The sequence below is a fragment of the Vigna umbellata genome, chromosome 9, assembly GCF_029865625.1.
Source record: "Vigna umbellata cultivar VRB3 chromosome 9, Vumbellata_1.0, whole genome shotgun sequence".
In the NCBI taxonomy this organism is placed as follows: domain Eukaryota; kingdom Viridiplantae; phylum Streptophyta; class Magnoliopsida; order Fabales; family Fabaceae; genus Vigna; species Vigna umbellata.
In genome coordinates, this window is record NC_142173.1 from 9,119,378 (window position 1) to 9,139,550 (window position 20,173).

The 20,173-nt window shown below is 32.9% G+C and overlaps 2 protein-coding genes across 5 annotated transcripts; one reads left to right on the forward strand and one right to left on the reverse strand.

The window, feature by feature from the left end:
• Positions 1 to 2,122: 2,122 nt before the first annotated feature.
• On the forward strand, positions 2,123 to 4,218 carry LOC124845042 (DNA-directed RNA polymerase V subunit 5C-like). Its single transcript, XM_088098872.1, has 4 exons — positions 2,123 to 2,421; positions 2,500 to 2,676; positions 3,327 to 3,440; positions 3,799 to 4,218. The coding sequence occupies exons 1-4, from the start codon at positions 2,197 to 2,199 to the stop codon at positions 3,922 to 3,924; spliced, it is 642 nt and encodes a 213-aa protein (XP_087954998.1). The 5' UTR covers positions 2,123 to 2,196; the 3' UTR covers positions 3,925 to 4,218.
• A 2,124-nt stretch (positions 4,219 to 6,342) lies between these two features.
• Positions 6,343 to 17,488, reverse strand: LOC124845038 (protein LNK2). Of its 4 annotated transcripts, XR_015781934.1 has the most exons (9): positions 17,180 to 17,487; positions 13,600 to 13,942; positions 13,304 to 13,433; positions 12,430 to 12,739; positions 8,749 to 9,453; positions 8,487 to 8,644; positions 7,032 to 7,405; positions 6,731 to 6,959; positions 6,343 to 6,565 (listed from the first exon to the last, which is right to left on the reverse strand). XR_015781934.1 is itself a non-coding variant. In XM_047322065.2 (8 exons), the coding sequence occupies exons 1-7, from the start codon at positions 17,201 to 17,203 to the stop codon at positions 7,063 to 7,065; spliced, it is 2,013 nt and encodes a 670-aa protein (XP_047178021.1). In that variant the 5' UTR covers positions 17,204 to 17,488; the 3' UTR covers positions 6,343 to 6,565; positions 7,032 to 7,062. The 4 variants fall into 4 exon arrangements, 3 of the variants coding, with proteins under 3 accessions (XP_047178021.1, XP_047178022.1, XP_047178020.1); XM_047322065.2 differs by lacking the exon at positions 6,731 to 6,959 and having other exon boundaries at positions 17,180 to 17,488; XM_047322066.2 differs by lacking the exon at positions 6,343 to 6,565 and having other exon boundaries at positions 6,635 to 6,951; positions 17,180 to 17,488.
• Positions 17,489 to 20,173: the final 2,685 nt, after the last annotated feature.

A 20,173-nucleotide genomic window follows, 5' to 3' on the forward strand; every position in this document is an offset into this window, starting at 1 on the left:
CTAATTGAGTGAATAATGAGTGATTTAGTTGGGCTAAAAATTAAATTGGGTGACAATTGCGAGATTATATGACTTATTAATGTATAGGATTGTTGGGTGTTGCCTTAATTGTATACTACATGTAGTAATGATATGAGTTTAAGTTATGTGGTTGTTTGATAATAAGAAATGGAATGTGAATTATGAACCTAATACTTGCATATGTGATGTGATGGTGTAGATGAGAAGCGTGTGCCTCGAAGGTGAGGGGCCTCTGGGAGCTGACCTTAAGGAAGCTCTAGGAGTTAAATTTGAGGACTCTAACTATGGTCTTTGGGAGAGCAGCAAGGAGTGATGCATCTTTGCTAAAGGTGATGGGGTTTTGGGAGCTAACCTTGAGGACTCTAGTTGTGGTCTTTAATGTCCTGTTCTCTTGAGTGGATTTGAGGGGATTTGAGAGGATTTGAAGATAATTTTTTTTATCGTTTTTTTGAGCAAATTTGGAGGTAAATGAGAGTGAATTTAAAAATAATTTTTTTTAATATGTCATGTCAATACAATTCTATACTAATTCTCACAAATTTTATTTTCAAATTCACTCTCATTTACCTCCAAATTCGCTCAAAAAAACGATAAAAAAAATTATTTTCAAATCCTCTCAAATCCCCTCAAATCCATTCCCTCAAATCCACTCAAGAGAACAGGGCCTAAGAGAGCAACAATGAGCAGTGCTTCTCAACTAGAGGTGAGAAGGCTCTAGGGGTTAACCCTGAAAACTCCAGTTGTGATCTCAGGGAGAGTAGCGGGGAGTTTGGACTCGATGTAGTTGTACCGAAGGTGAACTTCGTCAGAGAAACTCTCTAGGAAAAGTCATACCTTTGTACTTTGTAGAGTAAAGGAAGTAGGCTATATTTGGAGATTCCTAGGGAGTAAGAAGAGATAGTGGTTTTAACTCTAAAAATGAGGTAATTTTGGATGATAAGTTACATGTGAGGGTATGTTGATTATTGAACCTCTTGAGTTGTGTTTACATTTAGATTTATTATTGTTAAATGATATAACAATCATTTTCATTTAATTTTTTACTATTATATGAATTAAAGAAAGATTAATTATTATATTTTTTTTAAGTTAATGATGATTGTAAAACTTGTGTTATATGTAAGTAGATAATGCTGTAAGTGGTAATTCAAATACAAAATAACAAAAAAGTTTTTGGAATACGTTTTCTTTTATTTTATATGTATTTAAGATATATCTTAATTATTAACTAGTTTTAAATGTGTTTTTGTTATTTAAAATAAATTTTATTGAGTGAACATTTATTTGATGAAATAAATAAACGTTTTAACTGTGATCCTTAACATTTAAAAAAGAAATCTTAACGCTACCATCAAGAAACTTTAGATTGTTTTTGGATAGAAAAGCTCTCTTCATATTTCTACTCCAAAAAAATTGTAATTTGTCTAGGTCAAGGATGGTGAGACAAGGATCAATCCTGGGTAAGAACTGCTGGGAATGAGACGTCACGTTGGATGTTCCATTTGAAGAAGTCATCTTGAAAACGTAAAAGAAAAAGACGGACAAGGCAACGGAAACAAAGCAGACTATGATGTTCTAGTGGAACATCACATATGAAGAATTATAGTGGAAGTTTGTGATGTTTTCTGTATCATATGAACCATAGCGTACTACTGATTTTTCTATCTTGGTTCAAGTTATGTAACTACTTTATTTTATTTCAAAAACTCCTATCTATGTAATTACACTTAATATATATGTGCTCATACATGCTATTTATTACTTAAATTTGTAGGAACCCTGGTAATCGAGGAATTCCACTTTTAAAGAGTTGTTACAGACATTACATTACTTTCTTACAAAATTTCGTTTTTTATACAAATTTTTCTTTAAAAAATTTGGTGATTTAAATTTCTTTAAAATATATGTATTTCTAAATATTGATTTATTTAATTTTAATATATATTTATCCGAATACTTATTTATATACGAATTTTCTAAATATTTATGTATAGTTTTCCTAAATAATTAGGATAAAGGCAAAGGTCACACACACTATTGGCATGTGCCTGTTAGTCTACCCTCCTCCCACTAATATATATATATATACCTCACTCTCCCATAACAGAAAAGTGAAACGACAGATAATTTCATTTGTATTTGTATTTGCATTTGCATCTACATTTTGCAGCGACAATGGATTGCATCGCAAGTTTGATAGACAACGGGAGCGTTGAGAGCAGTCGCTACTTCCTGAGCCGTCGAACGGTGTTGGAAATGCTCGCAGACAGAGGCTACGACGTCGTTCAGCACGCAAACCTCATCTCCTCGCTGAGCGACTTCCGTTCCCGCTTCGGTCAACAACCAAACCATGAAGCCCTCGGTTTCTGCGTTTCGCATCTCTCCAATCCCTCCAACACTGTACGCATGTTTCTCACTTCTCTCCTCGCCCTTTTATCTTCCCTTCTCTGTATTTTTCCTCATCGTTTTGGCGTGCAGGTCCAGGTCGCGTTTGCCGGAACCGATGCTATAAAAATGGGAACCGTCATGGAAATATGCAGCCGGATTGTCGACAGCGGAAACTTGAAATCGCTCATAATCATTGTGCAGAGCAAAATCACTTCCTTCGCACAGAAAAAATTGATGAACTTGCCATACAAAGTTGAGATTATCAGGGTAACAAATCATTTTCATTCAATAAAATTTACTTTAATGATTGATAACTTATGGAAATTAAGTGGAGAATCTTTTGAATAATTGTATAATATGTGTAGGATTTTAAATTTATATATATATATATATATATATATATATATATATATATATATATATATATATATATTGAATGACTTTGAAATCGAACCGACTTTTGCTTCTCTCACAAAGAGAACATAATTTAATTATTTATTATTTAATTTTTTAATGTATAATATAAAGTAAGCTTAATGTTTTTTAATTATTATAATGATTTTTTTTTAATTTTGTCTTGCTGATTTAATTGTTTGACATAAATTACTATGATTTGACATAGGTTCTCACATTGGTTTATTTTTTAAAAAAATTTGAAACAAATCGAAAACATTAACAAAAGTGGAAAAATCATTATAGCAGAAGGAGAGAAAAACAATTAAACCCATAAAATATTTTAAAATCAGAGACGTTCCTCGTTTTTGTAAAAATATGTGTTTATATGTAGTTCAATGATGCATTTTTTTTTCGAGAACAATAATTAAATTCATATATAATCTTGTCCTTGTTTAGAATATATATAAATTTTGATGCATGAGGGTATTTGATATATATACTTTTATTTTTTTCTTTCTTAGCTTGAAGATTTGCTGATCAACATTACAAAGCATGTTTTACAACCAAAGTATGAGATACTGACTGATGAAGAGAAGAAAGCACTGCTCACCAAGCATAGCTTGGAAGAGAAGCAGGTAAAATATATGTTTCTAAACTGTTCTATTCATAAGAAATTATGAGAAAATTTGCATATTTGGAAACCACCTTTAACAATATACATTATGAATTAGATATGTTTTAGCTGAAAAAAGAATTAAAGCATCATATTCCTTTGTTTTAGAATTATGTATTAGATATGTCTGCATTTTCTATTTGAGTGAATTCTTATAACTCTGCTAATGTACTTTAACTAGTAATTTAACTATTTTAGGTTAACTTGTTACATGATTTAAGAGTTGAGTAATAAACACTATTAATTGTATTTTGGAATTTTATGCAAAATAGTTACTATTTTTGAATTGGTAGTGGCATAAATGAGAATGTCTTTTTCAGCTTCCTTGCATGTTAAAAACTGATGGTATAGCTCGCTATTATGGGCTGGAGAAAGGACAAGTTGTCAGAATCACTCATAGTGGTCCAGTGGTTGATTCTCACGTGACTTACCGTTGTGTTGCATAGTACATCTGTTTCATATGATGCTTAAGGTAACAAAAAATAATTATATGTTATATCTCTTTAAAAACTGTAAGCAATGATGGCAAAAAGTTTATTATGGTGGAGCCATTGCAAGAGGAGGCTATTAGTAGAACATTTTTAAATGTACTTAGAAATATAGTAGAATTATATTATCATCACATATGTTAGATTAGTTAATGTGAAATTTAAGGTAGGTTAATGATTTTTTTTTAATCTAGGCTACTAAAAATATGTTCTTCTATGTTTTCTTAATTAGGTCAAATTTTTTGGTCACCACATGTTACTTTTCGATGTTATTTACGTCTCAAGTTCCTTTATTTTAATTATTTTCATTAAAAAAATTTCTCTCACAAATTTTTAGTGCTTTTCAGGGTTTTGAAAAATAGAATTCAAAATAATACATTTCAAATTCTATCAAGAAGCTGTTGGATTTTGAAAGGAATTAAATCAACAAAAGTTCATATTCTAATTATTTTAAGTAAAAAACAACTTCTATCTTGATTTTTCATTAAAATATAAAGCATACCTATAACCCTCCTTTATTGTGACCAATTTAAAAGGATACATAGGTCTTATCAGGGAACATATGATAAAAGGAACTTTTACATTCGATGAGATGCGCTAACATGATTTCTTTTAAAAAACGAAGATAATTTGATATTTTATAATATTTATCGTATTATATACTAAATTAAACTGATGTGATATTTGTATTACAAATATGTTACATTTTTGTATTTTTTTATGAAATAGAAAGCCGTAATAAAAAATTTGAGCTTCAAACTTTCAAAAAGAACTTGATTTTTATATCAAGCACTCTGATATAGGCCTGCTCTAAACTACATTTTTTTACGTTTTATTGTTTATATAATTGTAACTAATTTAGTTGATTTGCTTTGTGTATATACTTATTTTTATAATTTATTTTAACTTTGATATTAATTTTTAATTTCATAATTATTGTAATAATGAAATTTTGGTAAAAAAATTAAAACATTGAAGGATATGGATTCTTTAATAAGAAAAAGCCGAGAGTTATACACATGCATTACCTTCTGCTTATGTAATTTAAAAAAGAAAAAGTAACAAGAGGTAATCCTATAGGTTGTATACATTTTAAGAATTATGTATTACTTTAATTTAGATAGATACAATTGGAGTAATATTGATATACTTTCTAAACATTATTTAAGTAACATAAGTTTTGTTATAAATTGAGTATAAATTATATAATTAAAACTTATTGGAAGTGTAATAATTAAAAGAAACTATTCTTAAATCATTTAGTCTATTTTCTTACATGGCAAATAATATTAATTTTAATTTTTATACATAGCTATTTCATTTAGACCTTTTTGATTTTGACTTTTCTGTCTTAATAAGTTTAATTAAGATGATTTTTTAATAGATTTAGAAAAGATTTAATTAAGTTTTAAGTTTTGTAAAAAGTCTGAAAACTTTCAATTGAGTAATTATTAAATTTGTGTTACACTGAATTCTCCAAATTTTTAAACTTTTTCAATTGAGTGTTTATTGTTAGATTTTTCCTATTTACTTATTTTTTTCTATTTATAATTTTACAATCTTATAATTTTATAACTTTATAAAGTTATAACTTTATAACTTGATAATTTCATATTTTATAATTTTACAATGACTTCATAATTTTATAATTTGTAATTTATAAATTTTTACTTTTTGCACACAAAAAATCCCTAACTACCTTTTGTCCTCTATATCTTTTAAACCTCCCTTCTTTGACTATAAACTTCGTTGTGAATTTTGTAAAAGATAACACTCTTAGTTAACTTCTTCCGCATGGGAACCATGCCTAAATTTAAAGGGTTTTCCTGTGCAAACTAACTTTCCAAATTGAGTCTTGCATATTTCCTTCACCACCCAACATTTCGAAATATGTTGAAGAAGGGTATTTTTGGAATGTGGGGATGCAAGAAAAAAGTGGGGGAGGTGCAAGGAGTAAAACTCTTTGCATTATTCACTTGTAAAAGCTCCTGTGCAATATTCACTTGCAAAATGTGGGTGAGGAGTGAAGGGGCGAGGAAGATTGGGATGAGCGTTATTTTGGGATTAAGAGTTTTTTTGGGGTGCAGGAAGGGAAAAAGGGGAGGTGCAGGAAGAAATCCCCACCTTGATATATCTCATCCCACGTATATATTATTAATCTTTTTCCGTATTTTATATAGAAAAAAGAATAAGAGTTTTAAATAAAAAGAAACATGCCGAAGCAACCCTGAGTGGAAGGTTATAGCTTGGTTGCTCAATCCTAACCATGTGTCCTCATCGCCATTATATCCCCATAATCTATTTCTTTCATATTAAGAACCTGAACACTCTTCAACGTCAGACAACATAGAAAGCGGTAACAACTTTAAAAAAATCTGAGAATTAAATAGATGATTTTTTTAGCTTATATCATGCACTCAAGCTGCAGGCAAGGACGAAAATAGTTTACAGCAGGTATTGAGTGCACTATCAAAATGCCACTAACAATCTACTTTGCCTTCAAAAAGCATGGCAAATATAAGCATCGACATGAAATACAATCGATGGGAATTTGGGAGACTAACCGAGTAAACTGTCCCATATAAGAATGCCAGTCAACCTGAAAATTCAATTAAAATGAACAGAAATATTATGGCTTGATATATCTCTCTTAGTATTTTGACATAAATGGTGAAAAAGTTAAATTCACATTAAAAATATTAAGTTTATGGCTCAATCTCAAATAGTGACAGAACTTAAAGAAATACGACATAAACTTTAAAACCTGGTCTAAGTCAGTCAGTCAAAGACTTAAATTTGACATCTGAGTGCAAGGCATTTTTGTTGCAGTTATGAACGATACAACATAGCACTCGCGACCTTAAGTATGGTCAGATACTGATATACACACTCCGTCATGTTTTGAAACAGAAGAAACGATAATAATATGACAACCATGAAACTGGTTCCCAGGATTCTACAGCGATAACTGTGCTTGCTTATGATCTGAGTGGCTGACAATAAAATAAAACATTTGAATTACCAGTAAATACATATATAATTGAAAGAAATAAGGAAGGGTTTACCTTCAAATATCTGGAGAGCCCTCTTTCTTCTTCATTGAGAGGCTTCAAGTTCCTGCGTGTTGGATGCATTCTCAGAAGTGTCTAGGCAGGGACTGTTTCTAATTTGATCCATAGACTGGGTATCAAACCAGGAATTCTTCAGCCCAAGGTGAGAAAGTTGTTGATTGTTTTTCGAGTCATCGTCTGGTAAGCAACTCATGGGAAAGTTCACCAGGTTAGCTGCTTTGCTTTCACATTGCACCTTAGTAGAAACAGGTGACTCAAGCTTGTCAGAATAGTTCTGGGTTAGCTCCACAGGACTATGAAAAAGTAAATGGGCTATGGTTCTATCAATGGGATTCGTTTCTGTTTCAACATCTGGCATCCTGGCATATCTGTAATACCAACATGGTTCGTACAGTAAAAATAGTTAGCAACATAGCAACTTTAGAGTTAAATCAAGCTGATGATACATAGCAACTTGTGCAATCAACCTACTTGAGATCATGGTTGATACAGTAAATTCATACACTAAAGATAGTTAGCAACATAGCAATTTTAGAGATAAATCAAGCTGATGATACATAGCATCTTTAAAGTGAAATCAACCTATTTGAGATCATGGTTGAAACAGTAAAAACAATGACGGTTCTAAATTCATTGTTGTTGTTTTACAAGATAAACATGCTTATAGTTATACTGCAGTTTGGAGATAATACTGAAATATCAAATAAGGTAAACTATAAACTGAAGCCCTACTCCATGAATTGATGTTTACTTGGTGTAACCTATTTAGCTACTATTTATGAGTAAAAGTGCCACACTTCCTAGACACGAGTGTGATAGGTTCAGGGGTAAAGTCTATACTAGGAGAAATAAATAAAGGAGGCAGTTCTAACCTCCACAGTTGTAACCTTGTAAAACAGACTATTATATAAGTCTGTGTTTAGGCTGTTAGTCAGCTTTTGGAGTTTAGGAGGAAAAAGATTTGGGAGAGTTAAGGTCCTCTAGGAAGACCTGTGTGTTCTGAGACATCTTGGTTGTATTCTTGCCACATTGGCAAAACAGTTGTGTTCATAATAAAATCATTCAAGAACCTCCTCTTGGATCTTTCTGTAGCTACTGAGTGCCCTATAAGAGTGAAACAACCCCTACGCATGAATAAGTACCCCAAATAGAGGAAGATTTGAACTTCCAAGAATATAACAGCAAGAAACTCAAGCACCAGATAATTTACTCATAATGTACTCCCAACATTTTCTGTTTAAATTTGCCCATTTGTCCATTAGTGAGGTAAAAGGAAAAACACAGAACTCAGTAGCACCAGAAATTTTCACATAAACCTATGGCATTTTCCTCCTATTCTGCTTTTGATGTTAATCATGATGGAATCATACTGAATTCATAATAAGTGCTCTTTGTAAAAGCAGAAAGTAATGGCCTTTAAAGTTGTAGTGCATTTGGTAATTTTTCTACCTATTTTGACTGTTGCTTTCTTCTCTTGCCACAACTTCAAGTTCGTCTCTGCTACTTTTGTTTGTACTGTTAGTATCACTAGCATAATGCCTTTGAGTTGCACTTTGTGCCAACCGGATCAAACTGTCTCTGATGCAGAGTCTTATTTTGATATCCAACTGTAGAAAAAGTTTGCCTCGGCATTGTAGCCATGTCAAGATTAGTATACAAGGAAACAATTCAATATATTATATAATATTAGCTAGTATCAATTCAACCATACCTTTGATATAATATCCTGAAGTTGGTAAAATATGGTGTCTTCAACAAAATCATTTCCAACTGCTACTGACATTGTATTAGAATCATCTTGTTCAATAGGTGGATCTGGAGCAGGAGGAATTCTTAGATCTTCATCAGTCCCGTCACTGAGATGACTTGGGATTTCTGGAGGGCATTTCTGGGTGCTTGATTTGCTATTACTAGGGACTTGATGGCCCAATTGTTGCCGTTGTTTCTGAATAGCAATCAGTGCCTGCATTTGCTGCCGCCTCCTCAATTTTTCAATTTTCTCCTGAGGAGTCATGATTTGAGGTTTGAATGAGTCCACAGAATTTTTCACAGGATTCATTATACCAGGAGACACCTCGTACCCAGAAAGCACAGGCTGCTGCCTAAGATCACCTGATGAAGTCTGCGACAGCATTGGCATAGCAGGATATGTACCAGTAAGGTTCTCATACACAGAAGACGCCGCATATGGATTTACAATATTCTGAAATAAGGTTTCAGCTCCTTGGATCTGCTTTTGTTGACCAAGAATTGGAGAGGGAGAAGATTGTATGACAGATGGTGATAATTCATTCTCAAATTGTCTTGCCAGTGCTACTGAAGGAGACCAATTACCATAAAAATCTTGCAAGTTATTCTCCTCTTGTTTTACCTGTGATTTTTTCCGAGTTTTCAAAAGATTCTTTTGCCTAAAAACCTGCATATATATGAAATGAAAGAGATCAGGTACTTACTTGACCTTGAGAAGGAAACAGGTATAAATCTTCTGCTAGAGCTGTAACGCATAATTATGCCAAGGAGATTCAGCCATGTATGATAGACATACACATCTAATCAGAATAAAAATACATTCAAAGGACACAATATAAGCGCAATTCTAAACACAAAAATGTTTAAACAAAAAAGATATCCATCAGGGAACCAGTGCTTTCTAAAGAAGTTGCATATTTCAAATTTCCTCAACCTAGAAACCAAGACAAATATCCCCTACTATATAAACTCCTAAATAATGTAAGTTGTTTTTGGAGATAACAAAACCATATATTGCCAAAATGGTTGGAGCTTAACTTTAAACTTTCAAAATGAGAAGGTATAGAAACCAAACAACCAAAGTAGTTCACAAGTGACAGGACTAGAGATATCAAACAAGGAATGTTGGTACGGTGCACTTAGGGATGAAATCAATAATATAAATGAAATACGCGTCATTTGCCCATGTATCATTCCTTTTCATTTACAACTAGCAGTTGTCCATTGCAACAGCAACATGGTCACTATCACTATCCATTCCAACACCAACATGGTCACTATCACTACTCTAGTACCTCCGGTAAAGGACATACCTTATTAACACAAATTACACATGATTATCAACATTGCTGAGCAAAAAACAAAACAAGAACAAAATACATGATTATCAACACACTCCTTTTAAGTTGGATCAGAGATGCTAATCAAGCCCAACTTGTTATACTGACTTGATGTAATTATCTTTTACTTCTCTAACTAATATCATTTTGAAAACAAATTATGCTATTTACATAATAAATATTTTATTACCAATATTGACAGTTGTTGAAGGTAATATTTGTGGTCAAAGTTAGTAACAAAATATATTACTTAAATTGATAAATTACACCCATCTTGTAAACTTTAGTGTAATTACAATTAATTTTTCTCTTTTACTCAATATCTAACAATTTGTGTTTGGTATCTTGAGAATCTGCCCCAGTCTTGCCTTGAAGAAAAATTTCACTATTGTAACCTGAGATTTAGCAAAACATATATGAGAATGAAATTCAAAGAAAATATTATTATTGTTAGAGATACAATTTGATTACATTAAATCCGGAGATATCATACGATTTGGTAGGGAAATATCTAAACAAATATTTCCCAGATATTGATTGTTTCTCATTATTGTATCTCTTCTTAAATAAAAAAGAAGACTTGTGTAGACAACACACGAAATTCATGACATTCTTTCATGGCTTCTCTCTTCTTAACAAGGTATCTCTTAAGAAGTGAATTTTAAAGCTTAACTAGACCCTATAAAACTGTATTGTATGGTGAGGTTTGCACACCCTTATATATTGTAAATTTACTTTATCTCGAGTCGATGTGGGATCTTCAACACACACATCTCAGGCCAAGGCATATACATTTCGAGCATGAGACTAAATATTAATGAGTGACCCGATAGCAACTTGATAGCAGATGGCACAATAAGACCAATGAACAACAAATCACGCTAGGATAGGCTTTGAATGACTCTTATACTATCTTAAGAAATGGACTTTAAGCATAACTCAACCCTATAAAACTAGCGTGTAAGATGAAGTTTTCACCCACTTATATACAATAAATATGCCTTATCACTAGTTTATGTGAGATCTCCAAGGGTACGATAGTGGTAACATCCTCCGTGACCATTTTTTCACTAGTCCTTTCAACATGGATCTCCAAGCCTAATGAGAAGCACACCAAATTCATGCTTTTCATATGGTCCACTATTGGTACTTCCTCTCCAGCCATGACTAGTAAGAAATTCAATTCCTCTTTCAAAGTTTCTAAAGTTATATGTATGGACTCTTAGGTTCTAGACTCTGGTGCGACAAATCGTATAACCCCTCATTCATCTCTTTTAACCAATGTGTCTCTTTTCGGTAACCACACTATTGTTTCCAATGGGACTCGTACCCCAATAACTGGACGTGGTAATGTTTCTCTTTTGGACTTTAAGCCTAACTCAACCGTATAAAACCGGCTTGTAAGGTGAGGTTTACACCCGTATATATACTTTAAATTGGCCTTATCTCTAGTCGATGCGGTACTTTCAACACAAATCTCTTGTATGGGACTAGACATTAATGGATGGTCCAGTAGCAATTCAATAACGAATGATATGATATGCCCAACACACACAAATCTCGCTAGGATAGGCTCTAATAAGACAAACCCAAGACCTATAAGAATTTTCAACCAACACTATGTGCCAACCAAGTGACATGAAGCTAAGATGTTTACAAAGTCATTACTAATGTTAGAATTTGATTCAAATATTTGCAGGCTGGGAATGATTGACCTCTATTGATCAGATTGAGGGGGATTGTTTGATTTGGTTTAATACCAATAATAAAGAGTGGTTAATTATTGATAGAGAATATTGGTTCCTTTTTATAAGATCTAGTTTAGTTAATGTTCAGGGATTCTTTTCTGTTGTTAACTCCTACTCTTTAGCTTCACAACAACCCGTCTGTTGTATATGATGTACCTTGGTTTTATAGCAAAACGATAATCAGATTTACATAGTTTAACCATGAGTTGCCATAGGCAAACAAATGGAGGAACCTATTGATAAAGAAGCTTCCCCTTAGTAGCATATTCATTTGTGTAAAAGAAAAACAAGATTGTCCGTTGCAAATGCATCCAACATAAAGGACTTGCTCCCTGCAAAGGTTTCCCTGTAAACTTAATCCAGCTACGATTTCTTTCATAAATTGTCCCAAGGGTCCAAGTTTTGCCATTTTCCTCAAACACCAACATATATCACAATAAACAGCTATTGAACATATTGTCTAAAAGAGAAAAGGGAAACAATTATTCATTTACTACTCCACTTTGCAAAAGGATAAATAATGAAAATATTAGATCATTGTGAAAATTGGCATACCTGCCGTTCCTTTTCAGTAGGCTTGCTTCTAACTCCATCATTTCCCGCATTACCTGTGATTGTGCATGAATTTTGTAAAACTTGGGATGCAGGAATCCCAATCTTCTCATAGCTGAGGTCCAACGATTTGCCACCATTACATTGAACATACTCTTCTTTGATTTCCAAAGGATCAGTTCCGTTCCTCAAAGCACCAGACAAACTTGGTGTATCCAATGGTAAAGGTGCTGGATTGTTGGTCACATCTTTGGAGGACCAAAGGTCATTAGAATTATCAAGACTTACATGACCGAATATAGGGTCATCATTGCTGAAAAATCATCAATTGTGAGAATACCCAGTCAGAAAGATGCCACTGTCAAATAAATGACTAATAACTGTAAGAATAGATGTATGTCTAAAAATATTTACTGTTAATCAGAACTCTGAAACTTCTTTCCGATGTTATACATCTCGTGCACCATATGACGAAAACCATGGAGGTGTAAAACTATCAAGTGACTACATTTCTAAATTGAAACTTTGGCAAAATGAAGTCATCCTAGTTTAAAGTGTAAAATTGTTATAAAAAAAACAAATAATGTAATCCCCTTTTTTCACTTTTAATGATATTACTTTATTGCTGAACCTTCAAAATTTTCCATTCATGTTTGATAGAAGGAGCTAAAACTATGATTGGCAAAGTGAGAGCAGTAATGAAAAGTGATGAATACTACCACAGTTCTCATAAATAGGATGACAGGTGAGAGAAAAGTTTAGACCATTTTAGGCTTCAGTAATTAAGTAAAAAGAATGAAATGATATTAAATACACTTGTGGCAAAGTGCTATAAGACACATGTATTATATAATGCAAAATAGATAATTTACTTTACCTAAAAATTCGATCAAGGTCATCAAAACTTCCTATGTTGGCCCATTCATAATCAACAAAATCACCTTGCTCTTTACCTTCATTAGCACTTCGGAAAATTTCAGCATCCTTTTCATGCTGTTTAGATTCTCCTGTCAAGCCTTAGTACAATTAGAAATGGCCAAGTATAACTACATATCTTGCATGTTTATTATTTTGTGAGACAAGAAGAAAAAACATCAACAGATAGGGGCCTACATAAACACAAAAATGAATTCACAGGTTTCTGGTCAGAATTCCAGTAAATAGCAATTTTACCAATTCTTGAACTGAATTTGCCAAGTTCTCTGAAATTTTTAGATACTTCAGTACCAAGGGTTCCCTGATCAATTTTAGCTGAACTGGACAAAGACAAGTCAGGCCAGGCATCTGTTCCATATCCTGAGACAGGTAATTCTACACTATTATCCAGGTTGGAACTGCTTCCAAGCTTTCTTTCATAAAAATCACTTTTAGCCTCTGGTCTCTTCAACTCCGTGAGCTTAGTTGTAGAAGCTTCCTGATTGAATTCTTTCTTGTTGCTAACATCTTTATTTATCTCTGGATAAGGCACAATATGATCATCACTCTCACCTCCTTCACCCCATATTATGTTAGCTAGCTGAAAACAGTCCATCATTAATGATTAGTTTGAAAATACCATTAACGAAGTACACTCTAGATGTTGACAGTAGTAACATAAATAGACACCAGGAAGAATAGTAATGTGCAAAGCAAGTGAAAAAGACATAAAATTTACAAAAACTTTACTACCAACTACACTCAACATTTCAACCAATGAAGGATATCCCCAATTTAATTGTGTATTTCAGTGAAACACCCAACTAATTTGGTATTATCAAGTCGAAAATTGTAATATGGTTGTGATTAATGGATATTGGAGTGATCGTCAGATCAGTTCACTACTCCCCTGTTATAACTTTTAGCTACTCATGCCAATGAGATAGTGTACAAAGCTTTAAGTTTTGCCTCCTTCTAATTGGTTTGATTGTGTCACATGTATCAAGTACAATGATTGTCGTTTTTGGTTCAGACTTCTTTTCTTGGGTTGGCCTCCGCTGGCTCTTCTGCCTCATCTATGGTAGACACTACTATTTTTCAAAAACTTCTGTCCCTCCATTGAGAAATTGGATGGTTCAAACTAGTCTACTTGGGCTAACATCATATTATGGATTAGTGGTAGTGGTCCAGGGTACAAATCTCACCTTATTAGTATCACTAGTTTTGCACCCATAGCTAATTGCCCACACAAGGAGAAGATTCATACCCAACTGTGTAGAGTCATTTATTCACCATCCATCATTTCCACTTTCTAGCCACATGTAACATGTGAATCAACATAATGATGACCTATATAATACCTAAACATTTTGACAGGCCTATCTACATACCTTGGTTGTATTTATTAATGTCATATGTTTGTTGTTTGTTTTTCTTATATTGTAATATAGTTTTATCACTTTTTCTGTTTTTTATTTCTCTTTATTTTGTCATTTTTGGAGGTTACACTATTTTGTAACCACCCATAACTGCTCATTACTTCTCTCTTTCTCTCTAGAACTGTTCTCTTCATCCTCCATTGAGCTACTGTTCTGATATGGTATTATATATACATATACATATATATATATATATGTATATATATATATATATATATATATACATATACATATATATATATATATATGTATGTATATACATATAGATATAGACACACACACACACATAAATATATATAGCTGAGAGAATGCATTTTTTGTTTGGTTTTGACTGTTTGATTCAATTGTTCTCTTCATCCTCCATTGAGCTACTGTTCTGATATGGTATTACAGCTTATAAAGCCTTGTAAAGAAGGGGATAGAAAATCAAGACTACAGGTGATGCCTGAGGAGTGAACTTGTCTCACTGTAATTTTAAGGTGGCTCCATACCACAGGAAATCAAAAGCTCTCATCGACCCACACTAAAATAATTTGTGATACAAAATCTCAAAGAGTAACTGTTGTTTAAAGACTAGAGAAGGAAGTCAATCGATGATACAAGCAGCTGTAGAGACACATTCTCCCCCAAAAGAGATAGGAACTTTAGATTGAAGGTGATTTGGTTTAACCACTGAATTTTGTTGTGGCCTGAGATCTGATCCTATAATTACTCGCCTGCACAGCATACTTAAAATCCAGCTTCAATTTGACCAACCAAAACCCCAGCCTGCCCAAAAGATTATTCCTATCTTACCCATTCAAACAACATCTCTTATCCTAACCAAAACTGCCTTGTCTATGCTAAACTTTCCCCAATTAACAGAAACTGCCAAATTTCCACTACCTATTAATTCACCTATTGCCACCAGGCAGTAATATATCCAGAATGGAAAAGAGCTATGAAGGAGTAATTACAGGATTTAGAGTGTAAACTTGGTCCATAGCACCACTTCATCCCAACAAAAATTGAATTGGATGTCATTGGATATATAAGCTGAAATATAAACCAGACGGTAACAATGATCAATACAAGTCCTGTTTGGTGGTGGACAGATACACACAACAAGCTGGAATTGATTTCAGACACATTTTCACCTGTTGCAAATCTCACTTCTGTTCAAGTTTTGTTAGCGGTTGGAGTAGCCAAACAGTGGCACCTTTTAGGGCTAGAGGCCAACCAGGCTTTCTTGAATGGAGAATTATTTCTACAGGCATTTACCATTAGGATATTCCACTTACAATAAAAATCTTGTTCACATGTTGAACAAGTCATCATAGCTTTTGTGAAAAATCATCCATCTTACACGCCAATGGGTTCAACCAGCCAAAGCACAATTATTATTTATTTACTGTTGACTTAGGAACCACTCACTACTTGTGCATCACACAATTCTTGATGCACTCCCAGACCTCATACTACCTTTGACGATACTTGAAACTTTCATCACTATTCCGCCTACTCACCCACTGCATCCTGCTAACTGAGATCTCTATTCTCTACCCTTCTCTTTTCATTCTTTATGCTCAAAATTCCCTTTCCTGAGAAAATAAATTGTTCATCAATTTTCTCTTCACAACTTTCTACCAACTGTGGGCAATGCACGGTGGCTCCAAGGTTCAACAACCAAAGAATCTCTCTCTCTCTTAATGTTTACTTCTCCTCTCATTCTTCTTCAACCTGCCACCGACCTTTGCTCAGGATTCTGTCGTTCAGGACTTGAGGGAAGAATCTGGCGGATCTGTGAATCTCAGCTGCTGAAGTAAAATTTCATTCAACAGTTTAGAGAATGATTTGGTCCTTTCTCTTGGCTTGGACTCCACCAGACCAGGACTCGTCAAAGCATTTTTCCCCCAGTCTACGAAGGATCATAATCAGTGAGATTGGGGTGAGACTTTTACAATAGCAGCTATCATGACTATGCCAAGTGCCTTAGTTCCCTGATTACAGTGACAGTGGCCTTTTAGTGCCATGCCATCTTCCACTCCCCTAGATCCAATCTCAAATTAGATGGTCATGATGGTGACTTAGTTTCCAAGGCTTCTTCCTAAAGAGGGCTAATAGGCCGTCTCATGCATTTGACCATATCTCGACATTTTCATCACCCAAGCCACTCGTGTAAGGAACGCTATGGCCATCTAAACAATTAAACAATATTTGTCTCTCTCTACCTATCTCTAGCTAAGGGTTAGGCCTCCACGACATCCCAATATTTGCACGACATAAGCATGTAACAACAAGAAACTAAGCAGGATTACTAATACCAACAAAATTACACTAGAAAATGGATCACATACTAACAAAAAAAATAAACTAAAAAATTCCAAAAGAAAAGTAAAATGTTGAAAAAATGTACACACCTCTTCGTCGTTCCAATCAAACATTTCATATAATTCGAGGAAACAAAACCGCAAAAGCGAAACCAGAATCAAGCATCAGGCACCGCATTAACACAATCATCGCCGGATTCCCCTTGAGATCACAGAGAAACGCACTCCATCAAACCAAGTTGAGAACGAAATGGCGTCGCTTCACACTTCACTGATCAACAGAGGAACAAACAAACATGCAACAAGTAAGAAAAATCGAAGAAGAAGCGCAGACCTTCACCAAAGCAAAGCAGTAACGGAGTTTCGAGAAAGTAGAAGAAACAGAATAAGATGTAGAGAGAAATGGTATGGTATGGTATGGAGTCGATTGCACGTGACGTCACGTGCGTAGGCGATTGGTTAACAATCAGAAGGTGGGTCTCATGCGTGCGACACGTGTGTGTGAAAACGTATCTGAAGTAGTGGTCAGAAATGGCTCTATCAAATACTCAAATTTCATTGGCTACGTCTTCCCCCTCTAGATTTTGCGTTTTACGATTTGGCAGTGTCGTTTTGGGATTTTTCTTTGTTGGAGAGCTTGTGAGCTGTGTGGGCCCCACGAAGGATCTGTTTGGTGGCTTGGGTCGCTTAAGGGGTCGCTTTCAGATGGGCCTGGCGTGGTTGTGTCCATATTATCCGTGAAGAAAAATCAACTTTAGCATTCACATCTTATACAATCAAACATTAATCAAAATCAAATTCAAATCATAAACCGTTTTCTCCTTCGGGGCAGTTTGGTTCTTCTGCACTTCTGCTTCTGCTGTTATGTATAACACCTAATATTACGCCACTTTACTTTTTATAAATAATTTTTTCACACGTCTAAATTTTTTACATTTAAGTAATATTATTTTTCTTATTTTTTACACTCTTTCTTCTTAAAAAAAATATAAAATTTTATATTTTTATAACTATTTTATTATACTCTGTATCATAACATATGTTCGGTCTGAGGAGAAAGTTCACCGGATACACAATACCAATGAGATATGACTCCAACTATATAAGGGGTCGATACCACCCTATATCAAAAACCTTAAGACAATGGGTCAATGGGTCTTTCAATTTTATATAGTGTTCTACTTTCTCATTCTTATCCAATATAAGACTTAGACTCATACTTGGATTCCCAACAACATACATTACTTTTATTTTTAACTCATTTTAGCAAAATTCAAAGAAAAAAGTCTAGCTCAAAAATGTAACTACTGTAAATGAAAAATAATATGTTCACACACAATTTGTTATTATCCACTTCTTCCTCAAAGAGTGTGTCTATATATATATATATATATATATATATATATATATATATATATATATATATATATATATATATATATATATATATATATATATATATATATATATATATATATATATATATATATATATATATTATTTTCGATGTTTATTAATTAATTGTTGAAAATATATGAATTTTTAAATATCATATTTTATGGTAAAAAGAAAAAAAGAACTAGCACTAAATAATATGATGAACGTGTAGATACCCGATATAAAAAAGTTAAAAGTTTTCATCTTAGACCTATATGTTATAGAATGATTGCCAATAATTATATATTTTAAATATGCAGTTAATGGTATGATAGGTATGTCTGTTTATAATTTATGACAATTAATAATAGAATTGTTTTTTTTAACGGCTTTCTTTAGGCATTTTTTTTTTACATTTTGTCTTATTTAACTGCTATAGGAATTTATACAATAAAGTTGATCACAAGAGTTCAATTTTTATCATTCTTTGAAACAATTTCCTAGTTGTCACAACAAATCTTTCTTGCATTGACATGTAAAATCTTTCTTGCATTGACATGTATATTTCATTGTTGTCACAACAAATTTTTACTATTTTTTGAAGGATCGTGACAATAATGTTGTTGTAGTTTTGTACAAATGGTTTTCTTGTTACCAAAATTAGCTTTGATATATTGTGGTAATATTTTACAATTAGATAAATCATAATCAATCATTTTACAATTTTAATCAAATAGAGATAGTCTCTCATATTTCACATCAATAATAATAAAATGCAGATAATGACCTTTCTATCAGAATGTGATTAGGTAATTTAAACATAAGTCAAAATCCCATGAGACTTATTCTTGATGTAATAATCTAAAGATAAAGGTGTGCCAATTCCATATGCAATGAAAATAATCACTTTCAATTGCCAATATTTCAAAGAAAGATCATGTGTACAAACCCAACATTGAGTTCTCATGAGTTTCATTGATATAGGAGCAAAGTTATTTGTCCAAGCAAAAACATGAAGAATACTAATAAATTTTACATTCCAACAACTAAAATCATTCTGGTATCATCCAGTGAAGAGAAAACAAATTCATAGATCTTTCGCCAAGAGAAATGTCTTCTATTGACCCAAATGCGTCCAAATGACATCATGTTTCTTCCAAAGATCTAAGTGCATAAAAGGTTTGTCACCTCCTCTCAACAATCATTTTCAACAATGAACACAAAAAATGTACATTTGTCCAAATCTCAATAAAACATATAATATTTACTTTCTCACAATTACTTTTCTTATTAAGTAATAATAATATTATTATAAGTTTTTTTATTTTTATATTGCATAAACTTAAAATTTCTCGTGTACAAGAGGACCTTGTTGATTTCTCTTCAAAATCCTTCACATATTATTAATTTTTGAATACAACATAAGATACCTCCAAGTGACAAACTTAAAATAGTAAAATAACAACTTTGAAGTTGGAAACCAGTGATAGTGAAATTCAATTTTGCTTCTATTTTTTCAATATCACGACTTTTTATTACACAAAAGTCTTGTTTTCATGCCACAATTCATAAGTTTTGACGTTCGTACCCAGCACATTGTACACTTCGATCATCCCCTAGAAACATCGCTCTATCATTTAAATGAATTTTATTGTGGTTATATATTGATATAGCGATATTTAAAAATATAATTATATCATTTTCAAC